Source organism: Athene cunicularia (assembly GCF_003259725.1).
Source record: "Athene cunicularia isolate RWA chromosome 3 unlocalized genomic scaffold, athCun1 chr3_part1, whole genome shotgun sequence".
Lineage (NCBI taxonomy): Eukaryota > Metazoa > Chordata > Aves > Strigiformes > Strigidae > Athene > Athene cunicularia.
In genome coordinates this window covers 26,124,369-26,151,541 of record NW_020799097.1, presented here as the reverse complement: position 1 = coordinate 26,151,541, position 27,173 = coordinate 26,124,369, and the positions used below count along the sequence as shown (strand labels likewise).

Sequence of the window (27,173 nt, the reverse complement as noted above, 5' to 3'; positions counted from 1 at the left end):
GGGGGGGGGGGGGGGTTAATGGTGCTTTAAATAACATTTGTGCCTTGGATTCCTTCTTGGTATAGAAACACATCTCAAAATACTCTATGGTTTTAGCTCTTGATCCTCATTCAGGCCTGCAAAAGAAGAGTTTTTCCATGAACACACGTTGACAAAAATTCAGATTAGTAAACCATATAACATGCACTGAGGTCACTTAATTTTTCTCATTTATAAAACGTGATGATCTGACTAACAAATGTAACTCAGTTTCACAGAAAAAAAAAAGCCCTAAAGATATATTCAGACACCTTGTTTGTGCTATAGCTGTAGGAGATGACAGCCAGCAGACCAAATCTATTTTGTGAGATGCTTGCCTGTCTTTGCAGCAGCTTGAGGTAAACTGGTTTAGCACTTTTCCACATAGCTACAACTGTCCAAATTTAAACTAAATCACTCTTCCTGAAATTTAGGCCCATTTCTTTTTCTCCTGCTCTCAGGAAGTGTGAAGAAGTGACTAATATCCCTTTTTAACAGTCCATTTGGAAGAGATATAAACCACTGTGGCTCTGTCATTATTTCTTTTCTTCTATGTGAAGACACTGAAATCTTTCTATCTATTTGTTTTTCACATAGAATCACAGAAGGTTTGGATTGGAATAAACCTTAAGGATCATCTAGTTCCAACTCCCCTGCCATGGGCAGGGACACCTTCCACTAGCCCAGGTTGCTCAAAGCCCCGTCCAACCTGGCCTGGGACACTGCCAGGGAGGGGGCAGCCACAGCTTCTCTGGGAAACCTGTGCCAGTGTCTCACCAACCCTCACAGTAAACTATTTCTTCCTTATATCCAGTCTCAGTCTACCCTCTTTCAGTTCAAAACCATTACCCCTCATCCTATCACTACCCTCGCTGATAAAGAGTCCCTCCCCATCTTTCCTGTAGCCCCATTTAAGTACTGGAAGGCCTCTATAAGGTCTCCCCAGAGCCTTCTCTTCTCCAGGCTGAACAACCCCAACTCTCTCAGCCTGTCCTCATAGGGGAGGTGCTCCAGCCCCCTGATCATCTTCCTGGCCTCCTCTGGACCTTCTCGAGCAGGTCCATGTCCTTCTTATGTCGGGGGCCCCAGAGCTGAACACAGCACTGCAGGTGGGGTCTCACAAGAGTGGAGCAGAGGGAGAGAATCACCTCCCTCAACCCGCTGGCCACACTTCTCTTGATGCAGCCCAGGATACGGTTGGCTTTCTGTGCTGTGAGTGCACGTTGCTGGCTCATAGTCAGTTTTACCATCCACCAACATCCCCAAGTCCTTCTCCACAGGGCTGTTCTCAATCCACTTTTCACCCATCCTGTCTTCGTGTGTGTACATCCCATGCGACTGATTCTTCATTAATACTGAACAGATACGAGTAATTACCTCCATCACATCACAATCAGTCCCTTCAACATCTCCCTGGAATGTCATTTTTCATAAGTGCATCACCTCTTCAACTCAGATTCAATTTGTGGTCTCCTGTAATCCTCAGGTTCTCTCCTGCAGTATTATTATCATTCCTTTTCTGTCTGTGCTCTTCATATTTCTTTGAATTTGCCTTCAATTAATTTTATCATATTGATTTCAAGGCATTCCTCTAATGTAAGTAAGTGACCTTTTTTGAATTCTAATCCTGCCTTCCAATCTGCTTGCAAGTCCTCCCAAATGGGCATTATCTGTAAATTTGGTAAGCAAACTGTCCATGTGCTAGAGCTAGAAGGCAGCATTGTAGAAACCTGTGTGAGATGTTCTCCCACTTCAACAGCAAATGATTGTTCTCAGACTCCAGCTTTCCAATCAGTAGCACATCTACCTTATGTGAATTTAATTTAGTCCATATCTGCTTTGCTTGCTTATGAATGTCATGTGGGATGGTGTTGAAGATATGCTGTATCAAACACATCCCCTATATCTGATTTACTGTCAAAGAAGGAAATGAGATCAACTTGATAGAATTGGTTTCTGATGTGTCCCTGTGCAAGTCCTCTTATCTCCTTACTATTCTCTAGATACCTGCAAATGTGTTGTTTAATACTTTGTTCCAGTGTCTTGGAAATGCTATTAGAGCTGACTTTTCTGTAATTCTTTAGATTTTCCTTTCCTCCTTTGTTAGATATGACATTGAGTTTGCCTTTCTCCAGTTTTCTGGGAACCTACTCTAATCAGCAGTGTTTGAGAAATTGCTTTGGTTAAGTACTTTAACAGTAAATTTCATTAGGCTGTGACGTTCTGAAAACTCCAGTTTACCTCAGTATTCCTTCAGGTGTTCTTTTTCATTTCTCTCCATGATCTTAGTCCCAAAATCTTAATAATAAGTGAAATAAACTTTTAGTCATAATTAACCTTTTTTTTGTGAAGACTGAAACAAAAGAAAAAAATTGAACATTTCAGTCTTTTCTCTATCACCTATTTGCTGACCTCCCTTGTTAAGTACTACATTGTAGCTTCTCTCAAGCATAGTTCATTATTTGCAGTATAGCATTGTTTAACTCTAGCAAATCATTCATTTTAATGTTACTTTCCAGCTATGCACTCATAATATAAAATAATATTCATCTTATTTCAATGACAGTATTTCACAATCTAATTCCAGACCATACCTCAATTTCTTCCAAATATTTGATTGCACCCTGCTTAAAATAATTCAATTGTGACTTTATTCTGTGATGTCGAGATTCTGTGATACTAAGATGGTAATTATGAATAGAAAATCATTCACCAAACATAGCCAGCTTATTATCCAAACACTACATTTTATAGTTAAAGCATCCTACCATGTTTTTAAACAAAACCATGAAAAATTGTTAAAGTGACACTAAAGAAGTAGTTACATATTCAAACTGTGACTCTAATCAAGTCAGAAAAATAGTAATACTCACCATCATAGTTAAACAGAACCTCTTTCATTGGCAACCTGGAGAAATAAGGGAAATAAAAGGTAAAAACAAAGTGGAGAGGAGAATAAAAACTACAATATGATAAGCAGGCACAGTTCTACAAACTGGTGAACAACTTCATATAGTACCTTGTCTTTCAAAAACATTGGTTTCCTGCACTATTAATTTATAACTATAGTTACTGAACTGGAGATGATTTTTCATGCATTGACATGTTTGAGGTATTATAGTGCACACAACAAATTTCAACAGACAAGCATCACCTTGGCTAAATGCATGTTAGAGGACATTTTAGACTCATGTTTGGTTTCCACTTCTTTTTTGGACCACATCCTGGGAGGACAGAGCATGTGGCCAACCTTGCATTCACAATGGGATAGATGTTGTTTTCCTCCTTAGCAAGACTTCTGACACAGACTCCTACACTGACCTGGTACCCAAACTGAGGAGTCGGGTGGACCACAAAGTGGATGAATAACTGACTGGACCACTGGTCTAAAAAGATAGTAGTCAACAGTTCAAAGTCTCTGTTCCAGGTGGAATTTCAGAGGATGCTAGCATGATATCTCCGCTGGAGACCTAGGTGGTAGGAAAGCCTACATGTCCAGGAAGTCTGTGGATATTACTAACTTGGAGGGGAGGGAGAGACCGATATGCTAAGGGTACAGCTCCTGCTCTGGAGGACTTTGCCAGACTGGCAGAATGGGCTAGGAAGCACTTTGTGAGCAAAGGCAAATACAAAATCCTTCATCTGGTGTGGGACAAGGTGGGTGGAGGAAGTCAAGAACCCCATGCAACGGTACAGGCCAGTGACTGACTGGCTGGGTAGCTGCTCTGCAGAGAAGGACCTGACGTCTGGTTGACACCAAACTGAATGTGAGTCTGTCCACCCTTGTTGTGATGAAAGATAACCTCATATACAGTTGCATTAATTTGAGTATAGCCAGCAGGTTGAGGGAAGTTATTATTTCCCTCTGCTGGGCACTAGTGAGGCTGCATCTGGAACACAGTTTCCATTTTTGAGCCCTCCTGATAGAAAAGAGTTGTCAAGCAAACAGAAGAAACCCGATGGAGGACCATCAGGAGGGTTGTGAGCATTCCTTGTTTTCTGGGAAAGGCATATGACCTGTGAAAGGAGGTTGCATGGTTTGTTTAACCTGAAGAGTAGGCTAAGGGGTATCTATTTTCCTTCAGGGTTTATAGACAGCTCAGGTTTGCATGGTGAAAGGAAAGGAGGCAATGAGTGGGGAAATTTTAACTAGCCATAAGGAAAAACATTTTTTATCATAAGAGTGATCAAACACTATAATTTTTGTCTGATTCTGTGATTCTAAATACTTCTGCATCACTTAAGTATTGAATAATAAAACAGCCTTCTTCAAACTATAACTGTGTTCTAATTATCTATTCAGAGCAACCTCTTTTCCTCTAAAATTATTACACAGTACTCCCACTATTATTTAAAGGGAACCAAATACAACAGCTGTTTCTTAAAGCAAAATAGAATTAGATTAAAATGGCAGTATAAATGACATACTGACATTTTGTACTTTCTCTGTATCACATTTATATTAATACCCTTTCAGACTTTTTAATGTAAATTTACCATCTAAGTAATTCATTTACTGTAATTCTTCTTATAGTGATCACATTAGAAATAAAATCCTATAAATGCATAAAATGCTTTTTCCTTGTTAATATATGGTGCTCTAATATGCCCTTTCAGGTCAGTAGGCTATAACTGAAACTTTTTACTTAAAACAAGATCTCATTGAAGCTGGCCAAAAGTATGGCTCAAATACCTGTTGCAAGTATAAATTTCCTGCTGTACATATAAAGTATTAAAAATTATAAAGCTTAAAGCATGGTAAAGTATGAAGTAAATAGCAAGCATGTCTGCTGATATTTAAAGGTTTTATTTGAGAATTTACAAATGTACATTGTTTGGATGTACCTTTCTATTTATAAATATTGGAAGACTGCAGTTCACTGTTCCCTTTTAGTGGTTCATCATTTTAGGTGGTTGAAGAATTTGTAACAGCTAACACCTGAAATTTTTATTCCTTTAGTAAAAGCGGTAGTTACTCCCATTTTTAAAGCTTATTTGCAGGGTCATTAAATTTTCAGTTAAATAAACAGTTATGATGATATGGAGAGAGACTAGGGCTGCAGTCCTTGGATTGGTCTAGATAAACTAAGGGTGGCGAGTCTGTTGTTCATTTTGTTCTAAAATATTTTATTCCAAAAATCACAGATCGAGTCAGAACAGTTCTCATTTTGGAGGCAAGTGACATCAAAGGATTTTCTAATTTGCCTCATCCAAGACGTTTTTTTATATGTATTGTTGTTACTCTTTGCTTTATTATTTGCTGCCTTCATCTCTATGCTTAGTCTCAGTTTGTGCAACATTCTTTATGAATTGCCTAATGTCCTCTAGTTCATTAGATAATTCATAAACTCTGTAAATCAGCAGTGCTGCAAAGACCACCCTGACCCTGCATCCCAGGTGTGGGAACAGAAGGGATGCTGACTGTGTCACAGCGTAACACACTTGTGCTCCGTGGCCTCGCTAGCCAGAGCTGGCAACAATGCTCTGCCATACTCGTGTATACCAGCTCTCCGCTCTCTGGAGGATTGGGGCCATAATTTTATGCAAGACTGAAAATAAAAACTGAATAGCATGTCCATGATGTGACAGGCAGAGAGCCCACATTTGTGTCTCCAAGGAAAACACAAGGAGCAACGTAGTCGTTTGCTCCAGTATGTCTGCATGCAGGGAAGGACCTGTCCCAGCACCAAATGGAAGAAGGCGCTTGTACAAAGGAGTTGACATTTGAGTCAGAGCAGCTTTCGTTCCCTCTAGTTTCACTGGCTATCTACCATATCCCTATTCTTGCTTTGACAGGGATCTTCCTTACAAGTTGAAAAGGTATTGAACAGTATGTGAGAGCTGGATCATTACAGAATACCCAGCCACCAGCAGCAGCATCTCCCAGGCAGTTAGAATGACCTGGGAGAGAAAGCAAACTGTACCCTGCCCTCGTACCTTCCCACCAGAGACAGGGAAGGGGAGGCCGCCACTATGGGCACAGCACATGCTCATCCATCCCTGCTTCATAATGATCATGATGTCAGGCAACTGGGGGGGGATTTTGTAAGCTGAGATTATCTTCGTAAATCCAGGGTACAATTAAAGTTTTTTTAACTGGAAGAACATCACTCTGGCCTGGTAATGTCATTTGGGTTGGAGCTTTGGTTTAAGGTGAAATCCCTTACATAAATTCTTTAGTACAAGGACTCTTTCATAAAATGGGTGTATTCTCTTCTTATATGTAGAATCTATCAATGATTAATACTAATGTTGACCTCTGACCAGGAATACTCCTTAAGTAAATAAAGATTAAGAGCAATGTATGACAGAACTTTGGACCTTATTGACATTTTCATAGAACTTCAAATTTCAAGAACTTTTGCTATTAAAGTTGTTTAAAGTGGAGCAGGAAAAAAAAAAAAAAAAAAAAAAAAGAGCTTCTTGTTCTAAAACTCTCACAAATTTGCATAAAAGACAGTCAGTGAAATCCTGTCACCACTGGAGTCAATGGAATGAGTTTTTTCTCATGAGGTCTTTTTATGAATGTTGACCTTACAGATGCTATTATTATCTGAAATAATTATTGCAGATCTTTCAGGAATAACAGATAAAACAGAATAACAGCTGCAGCAAAAGATTATATGAACCTAAAGTTATTGTATAATAGACTTGGGATTTTGCAAGTCTTATTAATAAGGGTAACGAGTACATACTTTTAGCACCTGCATGCAATGCCTTTTTGTGACTATACAGGTAAACATACCCCATGTTCTCTCTAAAGATTCTGACAATACAATTCTGAGAATGATTATAACATCATTTACACATCATAACCTGGGAAAACCCTAGGTTTACTCGAAAGAAAGACAGTAGGTATTGGAAATTAATTGTGTATCTGTTGGTTAGGTTTTAAAGGAGTATCTTTCAGATCTCCTCCAACCAAAAAAGCACTGGTTGTAGAGAAGGATTTCACAAGGAGGAGAATGTCCCTTATTTGTTCTCCTGCTTTCACAGGCAAGTGACAGACCTGATTTGTTTCACGCTGCTACAGAATGAAGCTAAAGTTCCATGAAGAATAGAATGTTGTTGGTCCAAATACAAAGGTAACTCCTTTTTTTTTTTTTTTTTCCCCCCAGTGAATATTTTTCTTTCAGGAAAACAATACAAATTACTACATAGTAACTAGAAGCACCTTCCCTTCCCCTTTCTCATTCCTTCCTAAAAGTCAAGGAGGTGCTTACACTCCACACAGCATCTGTCCACCCACTCTTTTTTGGAATTGCATAAATCACACTGACTTTCTCTCACTGTATTTTTAGCTCTTATGAAGGAACATTGTGGGAGAAGCTGAGTATGAGCCTATACATAGTTTTTTCTTTATACATAAAGAAGAGCATTTTGGTGAGGGCAGAGACTGTAGGACAGAGATCTAAGGTTCTTATGGCAGCAATAAGAGTAATGTTGGGCTTATAACTTGACAGAACATTTCCTAATCAGTTCAGCATCCAAACAGAACTTCACTGATAAAAAGGACATTTTATATTAGGTGGAGACTTGTGGGTTATGTAAACTCATACAAGATAAATTCAGTATAAACTGTTCCTAGACTCAGGGGAGGTTCCTAAATAAGAATGAACAATACAGGTGCCTGAAAGATGTTGTGATGTAAAAAATCAACCAAGGCCTACCTTGTTTTTTCAAACTGCACTGAAAAGGGAAAGCAGCATAATTTTGAAGAACGAACCACATAAAAGAGAAAATGGTGAAAATTTGGTGGTTCTTCAGAGGCAGCTCAACAACATGTCTCAAAGAAGCCACCACTTTCAGGGCAGCTGAGTCCCCCACATGTTTTTTGCTGCTCTTGGCTCTATGTTGTTCTCCTGTCTGTCTTCAAAATAGCAGAAAAGTTGATCTTCTTTTGCATATCAGTGCTGTATATTTTCATCTCCAGCAATAGATCTCAAGGGAAATGGGTGTCTTTGTTTAGTCCTTCTTGACTGAGAATAAGCAAAGGGAGTCATCTCTAGATATATTTGTGTCTTCTATGACAGCCCCTAAACATGAGAAGACATTGCTCAGTCTCAACATGGCCAGCATGGAGTCCCCTGGTCACCTCCTTCTGCTAAAAAATGAGATTTAAAATTGGGGAAAAACATTAGATAACATGGCCTGTACAAATACTTTGAAAAGTTCATTGGAGAAGACCTTTGATTTGTAACAGAGAAAAGAGAAAATGCGTCATCTCTTGATGTTATTTCCTGACCAGCTTGTGAGACTGACACAATTATTTCTCTTGTATCTACATGTGGACTGGAGTCCACTTGTATAGTCATAGTCAGTTAATCAAGATAAATACAAAGAGTACAGATAACAGCCCGGATAAATTCTCTTCTTTCCAGTTGATGTCTTCAGTCTTTATGCATGCAACCACAATTTCATCAGAGATCTTTATTCTACAGGTCATGGTACAAATGTTCCAACTGCTGGAGTACATTTAAGATTTTTAATAAATTGGTTGATAGAAATTCTGTTCAAAGTGTTTGTTTAAAATACAAGGAAAGTTTTATAAGACATTGTTACATATTTTATCTGCCTTGGAACAGACCAAGTTGGCCTCCAACCAAAGGAATTTTGCACTTCTGTTGTCATTGTCAATTCAGAAAATGCTACAACTTCATGTTTTCAAGAATATCTCAGTCACAGTAGTCTGACTTTACTATATCAGTACGAGATGCTTCACTTTCTGAACTGATCTTAATAATGCATCATTTAAATTATGTGTCTTGTTTCTTAAGAGTTGTCTTTGAGAAGATCTGTATTTCCATTAGATCATGGGGATCTAGGTGATTGCTTTCCTCTTTTTATTTTCAAATACAGGAAAAGCAGCTGCATCATCAGAGGCTGCACAGATATGCACATATGCATACATATATATACACACACACAAATACACATACGAACATATACATGTATATCTACACACATACATATTTTAGAGTGCCTGATGTAGTGCACATCTGTTTCATCTCAACACCAAATTAATCCTCAGAACTGTTCTCTCCACCCTCTAATGAAATACCTCTACTTCAGTAATATTTCAGAAACTTTACAAGTGAGATGGAAAAACAACCTATCTGAGAAAGTCAGCAAGGTATTTGTTGTCTAACTTCATTTTGTGAAGGCATCTTGGGGCTTCCTTTGGACAGATCCACAGCAGAAACCATAACAACTGTTTTGAAGAGAACTAAGAAGTAGCTCCTGGGAGGCAGAGAAGGGGTTTGATGGTGTAGAAATAAGCAGAAAGGTCAAAGGCAAGGAAAAAGGGAGGATGCTGGAAGACTGTGATGAAGATTGAAACAAAAAGAGATATGCAGTAACTCTAAGTCCCTGGCCCCTGCACAAAGAGGCCAGGGTTGCACATAAGAGTCGACATTCATGTCTCATATATTCCTGGTGCAGAACAGCAGTCCGTTGATCCACCCAAGCAAGATATCTAACTTTTTCTAACCTTTTCGTCTGGTTTTTTGGGTTTTTTTTTTTTTAATAGAAACTGAGATAAACTGTGAGGATATACTGACAGGCTGTCAAGAATCTCAGAATCCAGGCAAACTGTTTCCAACATGTGAAGGCCTTGACTTCAAAACTTCCTCAATATTTTTCAAAGCAATAAGTTATTTAATAGCAATTATTGGCAAACATCCATTTCATCTATTTAAATGCTCATTTTGCTGATTTTGGCAAGACTAGAATCTAATTTTAAAGTAATAAAATAAACTGTATTATGAAAATGTAAGTATCATTCCTATCTATATTGTTAAACATCAAAAAACGTGTGAAATAATTATGAGCATGCACCTGGTAACCAAAAGAGGTCTTGGTAGTAAAAAAAATCACTGTGTCATAAATGTACTCATACTGTTATTATTAGTAATAAGTTAGATCTTCTTATGTGAATTTCTAAAATAATATTGAAAATGTCCTTTAATTAAAGATGTTCTACTACATTCCAAAGCCTACAGTAAAGAATATATAGCTAATTAAATTACATATGTTTATTTCAACAGTGAGGGTATAATTCATCTTCATGTTCATGACCCTGTTGGAAAACGGCTTGCCTATGCCAGCAGAACCTTTTTAACTTTTATATGCTCTGTCTCAAGAGAAAATTGATAGTGTGTAGCAGATTGCTTCAGCTCTCACTGAATAAATTATCCAGGGTGGTAACTATCAAGGTCCTAGAGTTTAGATATGTAAGTAGTGGTGAACTGGCCACTGAATTTAAACTTCAAGTCAATTTGTGTCCTTCAAATAAAACTGACACTGAATTTTGATACTGGACAAACTGGCACTATGTATTGTTTTATGTTTTCTTGACAGTCCTTTATGAAATTCTCAATAGCTAATTATCCTAAGTGCTTCTGGTGGTTGTTGTGTCTGTATTTAAAACAGAAACAATAGCAGCGACTGCAAATTGTGGGATGCATGATTTAAATGGGGCTAATTTAACAAATCCCACTTGCTAACATCCCAACAACACATATCAGGAACCTGAAGTGTAGATGTTAGTGTTACTCCAAATTCACATAAGCAACACAGTCTGCAAAACAGCTCTGGTTTTTTAATTCATTAATCATTAAGAATAATTAATGCTTACCCAGTCCATGCACTGGACAAAAGCAGATTTGAGAGGTCAGCACACTTTTGCTCATCAGTTCTACAAAAGCTACATAAATAAAAGATAAAGCTAGCATGCAATTGCTTAAACCCATTAAATGTCGACTGCTTACCTCCTTAGAGCTGAGTGTTTCATTTTCTGGAATAGGCACTATGGGATGACTGGGCTGCCAAGCCAGGATGTCACAGGTTGGAGAGAGCATGAGGTTAAAAATAGGAAAAATATATACATTATCAGTTCAATTTCTATAAAATATCACTAAAGTTTAATAATGAGAGCCAGTACCCTCAGTGATACAAAGGACAGCAAGGCAATGCGATCTCATTTGTGTTCAGCAGGCTCCCTGTTGAACAGGCTCTCTGTTACTATTCCTTGTCTGTATGAAAATCTATTTCAAGGTATGGCCTGTTTTCTGTAATATCATATTCCCTTAACTAAAACTGTGGGGAAGGGGTAAATTACTTTCCAATTTTAAAGAGGCATCTCAAGTAAAAATCACAGCAAAGGCACCTGCCTTATAATAATTACATTTAGTATGAGATAATACACATAAAGTTACTTAAAACTGCAACCGTATTTCAGTCACTTTAAATATCTGTCTTATTAAATCTCATCCAAAAGAGTTCTCCTTAATCTTAAATTTCATAGACATAAATCATGCAAACATTTAACTTAAAAAGCTGTATAACAGTAATTAGTATGTTCAGAAAAGTGTTTTAGATCCAGTAATTTTCCACTGGTTTGAGTATTATATGAGTTGCTTCTGAGTAATGAAGTTTGATGTATGTGACTCAGTTGAAGAACCATAAAAATTTCAATAATATTTTAATTAGAAAATAGGTAAGTAGATGAGCTGGAGCTTAGAAAGGCAATGTTAAGATCATAAGCTTGTGAGGTTTTCCTGTACAGAGGCACAGAGACATATTCTTTAGGGCAAAGGTTGTTGAAAGTGTTGAGACTTAGGTATTTCAGAATTCTACAAAAACAAAGTTGGAAGAAGCCTGCTATTTTCAATGTATCAAAGGCATTACTTTGTTTTGCTATTTAGATCAAAAAGTAAATTAACAAATGATGTGTTGTTTAAAAAATATTTCTCTTGCCCTAAGAAAATTAGTTTTGGAAATTGTGCTTTTTAAGAAGCAAAACTGAAATGCTAAACTGGCCCTATATGCAAAGAAGGATACTGAAGTGGAATATACTCTGATTATCTGCTATTTTATTATGAATCTGATAGCTCTCTCCCTTTGTAAATTTGCCCTGATTCATTTTCAGAAAAGCTGGAATCAACTCTAGCAATAATAGCAGCAACAACAGAACAAGAGCAGCATTCAGAGAAACTTTGAAACGTTTATCTTTTTTTCTTTTTTGTCAAAAATGAAAAGGCAAGTGAATAACTTTAGTCATGAGATTATTTATTCAATAAATCTAGATAATGGAATAATTTTAGGCAAAGGAAGGATAAGGAAGGGGCAAGAAGCCTAGATCGTCTCAGCAACACCATCCCTCCGACCCTCTGCCGCACACCTGGCTCCCCTTTTCAGCTGGCACAGTTGCTGAGGTGGCCTCCAGACCTTACACTACCACACTGGTACAACCAGCTCTTCACAACAGACACAGGTGGTGTTTACAGTCTATGTGGGAGCTAGAAGTCCCATTTCCAAACCCAGCATCCTGCAGCTACCTAGGGTGGGCAATCCTTGGTGATACACTGGTGCAAAGTTCTAGCAACACCGGTGGTATTTTGGCAAGCTTATTTCACTGAAATAAACCCTAGAGTTGAGTTACCTACTGCCTCACCAGAATATGGCATCTCTGTAATCCAGGCAAAGTAAGAAGGGTCAACCACAAAGAGAAGAGGGAAAGTATTGATCATTTTCTCTTTACTTTCTGATGTGCAGCTAAGCTCTTGAGAAGAATTGTCCACTGCTTGCAAGAAAGAAAAGCTCCCTAGTCAGATAGTGAGATAGTGATCCGAGAATGCAACAGCTCTTTTTCCTCAAATTGTCCAGAGAGCCAATCAATGAAAAATGCACTTTTATTGTGTTATCTTGTCCTGGCCTTTCTTGCTGGTATTCATTGCCTACCATGTTAACCTGAAATGACTCTCTGAGTCATGATTCTCCTTTATCTTGTTCTTGAGTATGAGGTCTCAAGTCCCCCCTTAGACCTGATAAACATAATGTTCTTTTTTTGTCCAATAAATAAATTTGCCTCCTTTATTTTGATAACATCCTCTTTTCAAACTAAAGAGTCAACATGTATAACAGTCTCCATAGAGAGGGAAAATTATCTGTATTTTTCGGAACAGACACTGTTAACATTGGTTATGTGGGAGAGGCTTAACTGAAAGAAGTGAGAGGCAAACAAGGACTTCACTGACTAATAATGGGGCAAAAGTTAATACAAGCTTGAGAAAGAGAACAACCAAAAAATGTACAGTTCTCTCTCTTTTCACATAGCTTCTGTGGCATAAAACCCCTGAAGTTGCAGAAGAGTCTATGCATTCTACTAGTCAGGCATCTGGAGACCTGATTTTGCCATGACACAAGGTCTAGTCTTAAGGAAGTTATGTATGGCTACATTTACAAAGAACTTTAAGTAGTCCTTCAGTGAATGTGGAGCACATAAGCCAAGTGCTGCATCCTTTCTGCTGAAACAATGTTTATTCTTGCAGGTCCCTGAAAGAAGGCATTGAGATCTTCCCTGGAATCATGGATCTGCTGCTGCCAGCTGCAAAGGAGCTGAGTGCCTTGGCCTCAGTGACTTCATCCTAACAAGCTAGAGGCCTGTTCTCTGTGTTATTTCCATCAAGTGCTAATGTAATCTGAAATGTGTCAGTCTTGCTGTGGAAAAGGTCCTGTGACTGTCCTCCCAGAGTTTAACCAAGAGACTACAGGGTCTTATTCTTCCTTCCTTTATTTTTTCATATGATTTTGGTGTTCTTTAATGCACATCATCACAGTCCCACAAGCAGGATGGAACCTGCTGTCCCAGTACACTCGCTTTCTTCAGCTCCGTGGGTAATGGCCAGACTCATTTGGAAAAGAGAGAAGTTTGAAAGTCTGAAGGGTGAGATAAGCACTGTAATCAGGTCTCTCACTGTCTGGGCAAATACTAAAGGAGGGCATCTCCATGTTGTCTTCTCTGCATGTTGGTCAGCCCATGGTGTTTAGAGAACACTTACAAGACAAATAGCCCACCTGAGCAAACTCAGCCTCATACCTGAATCATAGTACAATTTAGGGCCCTAAGCACAGGGTAAAGATACTCACAGAATATGGTCATCTCTCTGCAAAGATGAGGTGTCAACATCAGAGTACCAGGCAGTCCACTTACTTAAAAGTACCAGAATGCAAAGTAGACAGAACGAGGTGGGATTAGCCTTTCCTTACCAGACATTTTTTGGCTATCATTCCTCAGAGCCATATAGGAATGTGCCCATGTCCACAAGATCTGAAGTGTGAACGCATCTTGGACTATGTACCTTTCATGGGTGTGTTGTCTTACTGAGACCTCATCAAGCTCTGTCACTGGCAGACTTTCATCTCCAGGTCAAAGCAGCTGGCAAGAAGTCGTATTTTCTTCTACAAATGTAAAAGGATTGTGTCTATTGATGCTGGAAGATGACAATATTGCTTTTGTAATGTCTATTCTTGTTTCCTTTGCCAGTTACAAAATTCTTACAAGGTTAATTAATAATTCTTAACTTTTCCAGGCGTCACTCAGTTTTCTGGTAAAGTGACATTTTGTTTATTACTTCTAAGAATAGTGAAAAAGCAAACTAAACAAACCTGCATTTGTGGTTGCAAAAATTGTACTGGGACAGCGCAATATCCTGACAGTATATGAGTATCTGCAGCATGTAAATTCAAAGGGAAATTACATACCTGGCCAAAATAACCTCTTACAGACTCAGTCAAGGCTTAGAAAAGAGATGGTTATATAACATCTCAGACCTTTGTTCATTTAGCTCTGTAGAGTAATCAACAAGATATATTTGCCTTTAAAAGGTCAGTTTATCTTTATTGTGCCATGAATCACAGCTGCTTCTGCACTAATTTAAAGCTTTGTGAGGTGTTCTCAGTGTAAGACCTTTTTCATAAATCTAAGTCACTCTCTAGAGGGTGTGACACTTTTGCTAATTGAGGTTTAAAACTCTTTGTAGCCAGCAAGATAATGTACATAAGAATGTTTCCACTATAGTAACCAGAGAACATTCACGCATGCACTATTTTTTCAAATTACTCCATTGAGTCTTTAATACACTTTGAAAAAAAAAAAAAATTAGGTACTCTAGACTTATGAAACAGAGAGTCATTCCTTCAAAACAGGAAAAATTACTAATTTCTTGAAGACTAGAAAAATGTATTTATATATGCATAACAAGCAAACTATTTTTATAGAACAATTTTATAGATAACCACTTTTTCTGAGTACAGGAACATGAAATCTAGGGTACCAGTAAATGGTAAAACACCCAGAGCAGCAGAGCAAGGACTACCTTCAGCTAATGGGAGAGAAACTATGTAATGCAAAGGGACAACTTAGAATTATGATGTCTATAGTCTCTCTGAAATGACACAGTATAAAATCGATTTCAAAGATTCAGTCAGTTAAGCACCCAATTCTTTTGCACCTTTCACCTCTCTATAAAGGGAAATGTAAAGTAGAAATGGTGACCACAACATTTATAATGTGCCTTCAGCCATGTATGCAATAGAACATCGTGACTGACTTGCAAATCATTATTACACACTACTGTACCTGTGCATTTTTAACTTGATTTCAAAACTCTCTCCAGATGTGGATAAGTACCTGCACAAGAGGGACAACTCATACTCAGACATGGTTCCCTCAACAGGTTCTCAAAGGACACAGTCCTGTAGAGCACCAGAGTGGGGCGAGACTGAAAGATATGTCTCTGAATACCAGAGCCTGGAGGAGTTACAGGACTTTGCAGTAGGGATTCCTTATCTCTAAGTGGAGTGGGAGGAAGGGACATGCACACAAGCCCAGCAGGGTATCGATTTTTCTTGGGCTGCCTTTTGCCCAGGCCAAGTTTAACTTCTCATGCTGAGCTAGTCTATAATGCAATTGGCTGGAGATTTTCTGTCAAAATGATTTTTCAATGAGAAATACTAGCAACAGAAAAACGAAGCTTTCTGCAAAACATTTTGATCTCTCTTGCAAACTCTCACTAGTCATTTCAAAAATTAAAACAAAGTGTTTAATCATAAGAAATCCCATCTTGTAACTGGAATATTATGTTTTCTGACCTGGATGTTTCATTTCAGATCACTTCCATAAAATATATTTCACTCTCAGTGCACTTCATGAGAATCATAAGAGCCTCTATTTTCTGCTGTGGGCTAATCAAGCCCTGCAGTTCCTCACAGGGTTAATTTCACTATGGGTGATTGTGGAAGCTGATGGCCAGCAAGAGTACCAGGCCCATAATGAAGACTTGAGGCCTGAGAACAACAACCTACACACCCGCAGAGTAAGGCAGCAGAGGAGACAAACATATTCTAATCACAGAGATTAGAACTATCTTCTTTGAGTTAGTTCATATAACCCAAATGATACATATTGATTTCTGGAGTATTAAAATGTTTTCAGATTTTCATCTGTATTGGAAAGGAAATTTCAGAATTTCCAACAACACAAGTGTTTGAAATTTCCCCCAGCATATTGACTGCGAAGTATTTATGGACTCACAGAAATCAAGTTATTGCTTAGAAGAGACATTGCTTCCCTGCTCCAGGAAGGGTCTCATAGCTCATTGACTGATAACAGCCGAAGAACTTTAACTGCTTTCCAGGTGAGAGTGTGAAATGAAATGGATTTAATTTTCAGAGCTGACCTTCCTCCCACATACTTTCTTCCTGGATTAGTTTCAAAACTGAATAACCTCTGTTTTCTGAGTAAGCTTCTCATGCAACAGAGATCTCTGACCTTAGCTACTTTAAATCCAAACCACAAACTTGGACTGAATTTTCAAGAGTATACATGTGTAACTGTCACTTACTATATTAAAATTTGCATTAAGATCATATTCTGCCTATCATATAACTGCTGAAATGATAGCCACTGTTTAATTAAGAAAGAGAAATCTAGTACTGTTACTTACAGTTTATCATATGCAATCTCTCCATCAAAGTTCAGAATACTTTGCCAAGAAGAAAAAAAAAACACTAATGCCTTGAAGTTCGTAACATCTCTGTAACACAGGTAAACACTGACTTCTTTAATTCAAGCTCTAAGTACATACTTGGAATTTCACCAGAACTAATTATATTTTATACATTTTTCTAACATAACTGGAAGTGGAGTTAATTAAGGCCATATTTCAGAGTACACATTATATCAATACTTGCAGTAAAAGTTAAGTGAATTCTAATTGTGCCAATTTGCCCTTTAAACTGTAGAGTTTCCAAAGGTTCATCACCTCAATGTTTACTTTTCTTTGATATCTCGGAAGAGTTTTTTACAACCTAAAAAAGCATCAAGAAATTGTCTAGAAACATTTGTGTTCAGTGATGACTACAGATACAATTTTTTCTATAGCTCTAGGTGGTTTGGGATAGTTTCCATTCATTATGAATTTTTTTCCATCAGACTTTGTTTTCTCACTGTCTTCAATAAAAGACATACAAGTATCATTTTTATTTCTCAGACAAGTTACATGTCCACCAAATCTTGATATTTTTCACTCAGTATATTTCTGCTTTTGCTATTAATAACAACTTTTACCTCTGAGCAGCTTCTGTTCTTTGTGATGTTGTCTTTTGTTTTTATTACTCTACTGCAAGCAAAAACATGTCTGCAGGTTGAAGGTACTATTTCCCAAACCATTAATAGAGATTATTTTTAACATTCCCATTTTCTATAGTTTCAAATTCCCCTAGAAATTGAGTTGTGCCCAGTCCCAATTCAGTTATAGATCAGAATCCTAGCATCAGAAGCAGCATCCAAGCTATGGTAAGCTTGCCCCCATCACCATGGGGCATGTCATAGAATCCCCTTCACAAACCAAATGAAACGTTAGAAGCAGATACTAGGAATGTTGTTGTAATTGGTCTGTTGTGTTTCCTTTGGTTGTTCTCCTAAGATGTGTGTTCACATATTAATCAGAAGATACAGAAGGATAAGATAAAGACATCTCAGAAATAAGTTGTTAGTTAGGGCCAGAATTTCTATTATATTTGGTATTGGTTTATGTATTTCAAATCTATGACTTACATCCACTATGCAGAAGACTGGAAGATCAGATCTTAGAAAGCCAGACGTAAGACTGAACTCGTTTGTATTATACAGTGACTTCTAAGAATGAAGACAAAGGATTTTAAAGTACTTTTTGGTGCTTGAGACTGGTTTAAGCTACCCCAGCAGACACAGCCTGTAAAAATGAGAAGGCAGAAAGGCCCAGAAGTGGTTGTAAGTATGTTCCAAAAAGAAACCTGAGCACAGCGTTCACTAGGAAGCACATTTCAATTTCTAAGTATGGAAAGTGCCTGCTGGGGTTTGATCCTACCACGTTCAAGAAAACAACTTTCTGTGTGCATGTTTTCTAAATGAACAGAAGTACACCAAAGAAATACCAGGGTCTTACCATCAGCAGCTTCTCCTAGACAAAATAAGACAGCAAGGCTCTCAAAGTTGCCTAATGACCCAGACCAAAAAGAGTGACACAGTAATCAATTCCTTTTCTTTGTTTGGAAGAGCTGTCTCTGCAGGAGTGAGTAGCAGAGTTCTTTCCAGGTAGCGCCAGACTTAAGCCTTCTCCACATTAAGTGCACACTGCCATTTCTCCTGTCGAGCCTAAACTACCTTTGTATTCTGTTGCTACTTCGATGGCTTCAAAGAAAGCAATTGATTACCAACGTATGATCCTTCTAAAGTTCTTTAGGAGAGATGCCTTTCTTTAAATATGAGCTGAGCAAGAACTCTAGAGGCATTTTCTGTAGGCATTATCAAACCAAGTCCAAAGTGATAGAAATGTCATCTAAATATAATATGATTAAAATAGCTCACTAAGCCCAAGCAATGCCATAAAAGAATATACAAAGGAGACACAACAATATTATGCATTAATATTTTCCCAACAAGGAGGCCCAATTTGTAGCACAGCACTAATGAACTGGTTTGTTTGCTGCCAATTTCTTTTTCTACTCTAAAGCAATTGTTCTGAATCACAGATAGTAGAAGGTTGATCAACCACAATACACCTACACAAGTACAGCATTTAAATATCAAAGTTCAAAACAGAGAAAGAAACTCTCTTCTAGAAATAAAAGCAGCTGGGATGATGTCTGGGAGAAAAGTGCTTTTCCATGGCAACATCAAAAGGCTGCCGCGTTCACAGAATGTCAATTCCCACTATACTGCTATTAATCAAATAAAACATCCAATGAGTTGGAGATGGGATGGTGAGGTAAACACCACTGATTTAATCTTTAAAAAAATAAAGATTCCCTTTAAATATTCTGCTTACCTCTGAGACTGCAGAACCGCAAGTGATTATGGAAGGCTGACACTTCCAACACAACAACATTTAGTGATTTCAAGAAAACTCCATTTAGGTCCAGGAAAAAAATTAAATTGTCTTGAATCCAAAGTTGGACATTAAAGAAAACTTGTCCTCTGCAAGCTTGGACCTTCAGTCTTGTAAGTAATGATCAGGTACAGAAATGGTAATTTTTTAACATTCCTTATACCTCTTGCAAAAAGTCAGTTCCATCCAACAGATTTTCAAGGGTGTGTTGCTAAATATTTAACCAACATGGAGATTTTCACAGGGATATACATGAATCGTGTGCTTAGCCCTTGCTGACAGAAAGAAAAGGCAGTCTGAAAGTCAGTAGGAACTGAGAGGCAGTCCCCAGCTAAGGAAATTACACCCACTCATCCCCTATCTCTTCACTTGGGCAGCTCATTCCTTTCTCCTTCAAAATGACAGCTGGTTTCCCAAAATCTAATGCTCTCTGCCCTGACAGATATTTACATCAATTGTGTCTCCACGTGAATCACAGAATCATAGAAGAGCTGAGGTTGGAAGGGTCCAACCTTTTGTGGGAAAGTGAGCCTAGATGAGATTATCTAGCACTCAGTCCAAACACGGTTTGAAAACCTCCAGTGAGGGACCTCACCACATCCCTACGGAGGTTGTTCCAATCATTGGCTGTTCTCACTGTAACAAAACTCTTTCATGTAACAAGATGAAACCTCTCCCAGTGCAAGTTGTACCCATTGTCCTTTGTCTTCTCCACATGGCCCCCTATGAAGAGAGAGCCTCCATCCTCTTTGTAGCCACTCATTAAGTACTGGAATATTGTGATGAGGTCCCCCCTGAGCCTTCTCTTCTCCAGGGAGAGCAGACCAAACTCCTTCAGTCTTTCCTCATAGGGCAGGTTCTCCAGCCCTTTGATCATCTTCATGCCCTTCCTTTGGACTCTCTCCAGTCTGTCCTCATCTTTTTTGAACTGCAAGGACCAGAACTGGACACAGTACTCCAGGTGCAGAGTTCTGCTCTTCCACTGCACACAGTCCTCCATTAAAGGCTGGAGAGATTCCCAGCAGAAGCACGCTTCGGAGTTAATTACAGAGCTAAATGTTACCTCAGGCTCTCCATCACTGCAACAGTTGCTTTGAATTTCATGTTTTTGATCTGTTTTATTTCAATCAAAAGGAAACTGAGCTTGGGTTTTTTATAATATAAAGTTCAACTCATATAATTGTTCAAAACTGAGTGTAAATAAAATCAGCAGTGCCTGGTGCCTGGGGGCAGAGTGGTGGAAGGCAAGGACAAGGGAGATGACAAGGCCAATGAGAACAGAATCAGATTACTTGAATGGGCAACACTTTTATATCAAAAGCAGCCTGTACACAGATGAGAGGAGAGAGCCTTTTCTGCTCTTCTCCAAGCAGAAGGACAGACACAATACCTTGGTTCCTTCTGCCTCTTCCCATCAAAGCTAAAACCACATATGAAATGATTTGGGGCACAACTTATGTACCACATCACTCTGATCAGTTATAATCTACAAAACCTGACAGGTCTATCTTTCAGCTTCATCTGTGTTAATTCCATCAGCCACAAAGATTCAGGTACTTGATGGAGTTTCAAATAAAACCAACCTGGCACTAGGTCCAGTCTGCCTAAACACCACAGTGTCCATTCAATAAAGGATTTCAGATAGAGACAGCTGTTACTTTCTTATGCCCTGAGCCAACAAATGAAATGATACTGGTTTTAGGAGCTCACCATATCTAGCCTCCCTAATATAAAACACGGGTGATCATTCTGTTTTTTCCCATATCCTATTTCCCACTTCTGAGGGAACACTTGTTTAAGTTAATTTTTTAATAAAAGTGCAGATGAAGAGTAACAACTCCATTTACTGGCACATCCTGTCCATTCTCAGTAGTGTATTTACAACATATTTTATATGACTGCAAGAACTTATGGCAGCAGGTTTTGCCCTCTAGTGGCACATGGGCAAAATACAACACATAGCTAGAAATGTATCTATAGGTTGACCACGTGGACATAGACCATATGTTTACAGGGTGGCTGGAGAGACAGCAAGTAAGTCACAGTGCATATTAACCCTTATCTCGAGGGATGAGGAATGAGAGAGAACTCCGGGGAATTTACAGAGATGACAGTACAGGTTTAATAGAGAATGGAAAGAAACTCTCATGATGTCAGGATGTTGTTTATGGAATGGGTCTAACAGTTTGATATTTTAACACCTGACACTGTATCTACTGTACTGTGTTTTCTGTTACTTCGAGCATTTATTACAATAAATTAAATAATTTCCTTTTAAAAACATTAACAGCTCAGACTGTAGTTGTGTGGCACAGAAGACAGACTTATTGCAAGAAATAATGGGCAAATATTGTCAGGGGTTTTATCAACATATATTAACTCAAATGTTACATATTGATCATGTGAATAAGATTCAAATTAATCTTCATTTGGTTATCAAAGAATGTTAATACTATATACCAAAAGAGAAACATTAAAAAAAATATTTTACTGGTGAGTATTTACTCCTTGTATAAATAAACCTCAGTTTGTATTAATCTAGACCAGTACTGACATTTGATTGTTCTGTTTCCCAAAGTATTGGGCCACACCTACCCAGAGAGTGGCCTCAGTTCATAAACACAGTGCATGTTACTAAAGGTATTTACTAGTACTACCAGTAATGCTTAAAAATCTTACCTACCTCTGACACTTGAGTTGTCTCGTTTTATATCTGTTAACTTTATCTTTATTGGCTAAGACTTCAGAATTATTGCAAATAATTAAATAATTAAATTTTTTCAATCATTAGGAAAGAATCAATGGTAAATTGAGTTATACTGAAAATTCTCCAAAGAAGTCTCAAGAAAGGTATTCATCTTAAAAATATTTGTCATTCTCACCAGTACTGCTTCAGAAGATCTACTTACTGATATTTTTTTTGGTACTAATCATGGTTAACATCATAGATTCCCATAGATTTTCACTAAATCTTATGGGATGGAAGAGAGAATTTGCTACATTAATTAAATTAAGGGATGCGTTTGGAGAAACACAAGCATTATCATTGCAAGTGGTCTTGACAAAAGTCAAGAGCCTATTTCACTTACACAACAAGAGGGATGGCAGTGGTAAGTCAACCAGAAGCCCAAATGTGTGAACTTTTTGATTAAATTGTCACAGCAGGTCAGTACTAGGGCTTCATCTAAAGCATAGTCCTCTCAATTAGTTCCCTGGTGACTTAAACATTGAAAATGCTGCTGCAGAAGTATTTGAAGTAAAATTAAATGAGCCCCTGAGATTTTCTTTGATTGAATGCAGCACTTTTCAGTGATTTCTGGCCTATGGATGATGCTGCTCAACCTTGGAAAGTTGCAGACTTAAAGTGTCTGAGTTAAATATGGAAATAAGAATATAAAAGTATGCAATTTTAAAAAATAATTTAAAAAATAAAAGCTGTTTACAAATGTGTGAAGTTTATAGGAAAACCATGTAAAACACCTTTGCTAAACAGTGGACAGAAAATAATTACCCAAGTAAGAGGGCAATTTTATGTTATACAGGGAAATGGAAGAAATCAAAGAGATGATGTAATGCTCATATTTATTGTACAGGAAGAACCTGCTAACATCAGAGAGGTGTGGCTGCATTTGTCAGTTTGAAAAGCTCACAAAGGTTGCTTGGAACCACAAAAGTTCCTTGAGATAAAAAATTGTGAATAAAGAGGCCTCGTAATCATCACCATGTAGGTGGAATGCAAATACACAGGCTGGGCTGTCCTACGACCTCTGCAGTCAAGAGTTTTGAGTGCACAGTGCTATAGGAAATTAGAGCAGGAGTAAAATTTCCTTATTTCAGCAATTATTCAGCAAGAATATCCCTATTTGAGGAAACATCTAACATGATATACCAAAAAATTACACTATCTTATCTTCAGACAACTTTCCCTGCCTTCCTATACAAATTTCTGAGTTTCTAACAGTGTTTTCATTAGCAACAGCAAATACCCAATTTCATTATAGAAACAGGCTTCAGCGGTCATATGAACTGTTTGTTTATTCATGTGAATGCCCTGCCAGGAATCAGGAAACTTGTTGAAAAATACTTGATAATAAAATCATTGCTTCCTAACTAAACATGTCAGCCCATAGTAAAAATTGAAACAACAAAATCCCATCTAGCAGATGTGAAAAGGTCCTTTTGTTCAGGGTGCCTCAGACAGCATGGAAGGTTGATTTTAACTTTAGTTTTAGTCCATCCTAACAGGTGGGTAAAATGATAAATTCTGTAAGTCCCACAGGACAGACAAGCCAAATTCAGACACTGCTGATATTACCTATTAACCTTAATTATGCTTCTAGTCAACAGGGAGAGGCATTTTCACGCATTTCTTCAGAGTCTGACAGCTGACCAACATACATTCTCTGCAGAGGTGATACTGCTCTCCAAAGCAGCCTTGGGTCCCAATGTACCTGAAACTTATAACACGTATTTCATCCTAGTGCTTCCTCTCATGAGAAAATCATGATGATAGCCTAAAGAAACAGCACCTAATGCCTGTATTTTAACCTCTTGCATCCCAGATAAAGCACATTGTACATCAAGTGATGTATGTGATGGAGTGAATCTCTCCAGGCATTGTCTGAGCATTTGCAGACAGATTCTGTGTTAGAAAAAGAGGACATTGGGAGTGGTGCATCTGAGGGGTCCAAACAACATCTTCCATAGACTTCCACAAATTATGCATTTCTAACACCAAACAGGGGGTCTCTTCAGGTATTTTAAATACCTCATCCCAGTTTCTCTTTGAAAATATGTCAGTTAAGGCACAGGGCCTGGTTTTCATCTTACAAAGCTTATTAGCCAGCCCTGTCACCCACACACCTTGGACTTCAGAGATTTTGTCTCACTTCTTCATTGCTGTTTGAAAGAAGACACAAATTTCAGCAAAGATTACGTTTGCATTGGTGAGAGACAACTGCTTGTCAGGATGTCAGATGAAGCAACTGGAAAAGCCTGTATTTCTTTCAGGTTAGCCTCCCTTCCCTCAGTCCCCAAGAAAAAGAAATAGCCCATTATTTTAGTACGGGTAAATGTTAATTTCATCCCTCTGATTATGGGGGATGAAATAGATTATTCCTCCTTTAGAGAACAAATAGCTTGAATGAAGAGTGGTGGGAGCCCTGTACTAGCTGGTCTGGAGGAAGCAAGCCCAACAAAAGCTGTACTGAGGGAAGGAAAAGCAGTAATACCTCCAGGGACACTGGAGACACAGGCTGCTCTGAGATGCATCTCCCAGAGCACCTGCCACCACTGAATCATAATAACACAGCTGAATTCTGCCTAGAATTAAAAGGATAAAAGCCTGACAAAGCTCTTAGTCACAACACACTTCATGCTCACCTTATTGTACAAAGAGTTGTGACTGTAAGGGCTATAAGGATTCTCATGAACATCACATGTGATGGAAGACAAGTGGCTGAAAGGTCCAGGGTTTAGACAGTCAGCAAGGGAGATGGACGGAGGACGCAAAGGGGGCTTAGTTGGAGGGATCAGTTTAGTTGGATACAGAGGGTGTAGGAGAGCAGTCTCCTATGAAAAAAAGAGAAGTAAACAGAAACAGATTAATGGATGCTAAAAGGAAGCTTTGGACAGAAAGCAAAGTGCTTGTCTTACATGGTTTTTACATTTCATAGGGCTTGAGGATTAAAGATACTCTACCTTCATGCCAGTCAGTAGAATTACTTTACACAAAGCACTTTCATCAGCATGGAAGTACACTTACAAAAACCTGCTGTAAATGTCCCATTAAACCAGTTATCCTTCAACTGGGTTCCAGTGCATCTCCCTCTTGCAGCTCAACGGATGCTCAAGTGACAGAAAAGGGAAGCCCACAATGATCTTATGCTACGATAAATGGCAACATTTTGGGACATTTTGTGAGAGGGTGGCTTGGAAACAAAATGAATCTGAAAACAGTGTCTGAGAGGTACAAAAGAAAGTCTGCCTTACCTATAGCAGAAGCACTTCAGTCTTTTTAACAAGCCTTTTCAGCCATTTAAATGTTAAAGCACTGAAGGTGCACACCATATATTTCACTACTGCAAGTTGTCAGCAGCTAATAGTGTTTCAGGTTAAAAAAAACAATGTTTTTTAACTAATAAATAAAATCCTCTAAAAAAAGTTATTTTTAAAAGATTTGGGATAGATTCAGGGAGGCATACCCAGGTTTTGTCACAGATCTCATGCTTAAGTTTTGTCTAGGCCATTGACAAAACACATCCCAAATTCTCACGCACTCAGCTGACTGAGTCTAGACCAGAAACTCCCTTGTGTGCTGTACCTTTGAGCTCAAGACCCAGAAAATTTGTGACAAGACCTGTGATTAGTTCCAGCAGAAGCTAACGTATCACCCGCCAAAAGACTGAGCATGAGCAAATGAGCGGATCAGAGCCCAGCAGCGGTGACTGGCTGGAAAGGAACCAGGCAGCACTCGCTCCACACCAACATTGCCTCCTGCCACTCCTCCTTAGAGGCACCAGCCCTACTTCTACTAATGATAAACCTTGGAAAACTGCTGCACAGCTTCATGACAAGTGTAACTAATATCTCTTTAGTTCATCCTTATCTTTCTGTTCCAATGCCCAATGTGGGTTCTTTGTTTTGGGTTTTTTTTAATGACAAAGGAGCCTATGTACATTATTTTTAATAAGTATTTGTAATCACATGAATTATCTAACATTCATTATGATTTGATTTCATATTATTATGTAATAAAATGCCCTATTAAAAAAAAAATATTCTGTTTCCACAGTTTAAAAACAAAGATTTCATGAAGCTGTCACATCAGCACTTCTCATGAGTTACATATACTCATATATAGCATATTTTATGGTGCTATTTTGAACAAATTGGAGCATAACAGCAAAACTCCTGAAACATTACAGAAATGTACTAAGCAAGAGGAAAAAATTTTCTTCTCATAATAACGAAATTACCATCTTCATTAAGGACATCTAAAAGTGTTGGAAGACTAACACGGTCAGATCAGAACCTCAAAAACACCACACTCTGTCTCTAACAAGTGTTTCATAGGGGGATATCCATTGAATAGCCAGTACTACAAGTTGTATATGTGCCCAGGGGAAAAAAAAAAAAAAAAAAGCATAAACTGAGAAAAAGCCAAAAAAAATGAGATTTTTCCCTCGTTTATAAATTTGTGGCACACCAGTGTCAACCTATATACAGCATACCCAGAACACAGATAAAAAGAGCTATCTGTGAGTTGAGCTACATCCCTTCCAGATAATCTTTACTAATTTAGCAATCTCTTTTTGTCTCTTTCCATTACTTTGGATTATCTACATGAGAACAGCTCCTTGTTAAAGCAAAAATTACTATATTTTTACAAGACAAATTGCCTTTTCCTCATGGTGACGTCTCTTAATGAAGTGAAAAGCAAACAAGCTACTCTGTTGCGCAAAAAAAGGCATGTGTTCCACACAGGGACATAAAGCTGAAGGTCAGCAGTTATGGCTGGCTGCATCATTATGTCTCAAACTGAATGTCACCCATATAGTTACCAGTGTCACACTGAGAGGTTTGGCGAGGAGGGGAGGTACTGAAGAGTCAGAAAAATCAAAAGAGAGAAGCCAATAAAGTTGATGATATCTGGAACCTCGTCTAGTCTGTACCATCAGCAAAGATGCAGCCTGACAGGGTCTTCCTTTCAAGATGGGCTGGGTGAAGGAGGGGCAGCAACATCACCTCAGGAGGGTGTTGTTGGCAATGGTATTATAAAGAAGGGAAAAGAAGACGCAGAGAAGGGGAGAGAACAGAAATGTAAGAGCTCAAGCTCCCAGCAGCACTGGGGAAATCTCCAAAGAAAACCAGGGAAAATCAGTAACAGTATGAAAAATTTTTACCTCAGCCACAGCAAATGTCTGCTATATTTTTATTTGTGGA

At 38.3% G+C, this 27,173-nt stretch overlaps 1 protein-coding gene across 5 annotated transcripts in view; it reads right to left on the bottom strand.

Annotated features, from left to right (window-relative positions):
* Positions 1-15: 15 nt before the first annotated feature.
* MLIP (muscular LMNA interacting protein) overlaps positions 16-27,173 on the bottom strand; it is a 119,636-nt gene continuing 92,478 nt past the window's right edge. For 4 of the 5 annotated variants that reach the window (XM_026845031.1, XM_026845032.1, XM_026845035.1 and 1 more), the window contains 4 exons: positions 24,612-24,800; positions 10,788-10,841; positions 2,892-2,926; positions 16-116 (listed from right to left, as the gene is read on the bottom strand). In XM_026845031.1, the coding sequence (XP_026700832.1) occupies positions 2,900-2,926; positions 10,788-10,841; positions 24,612-24,800 (270 nt within the window). In that variant the 3' untranslated portion in view covers positions 16-116; positions 2,892-2,899. The remainder of the gene's footprint in view (positions 117-2,891; positions 2,927-10,787; positions 10,842-24,611; positions 24,801-27,173) is intronic. The other variant, XM_026845030.1, reaches the window with a different exon arrangement.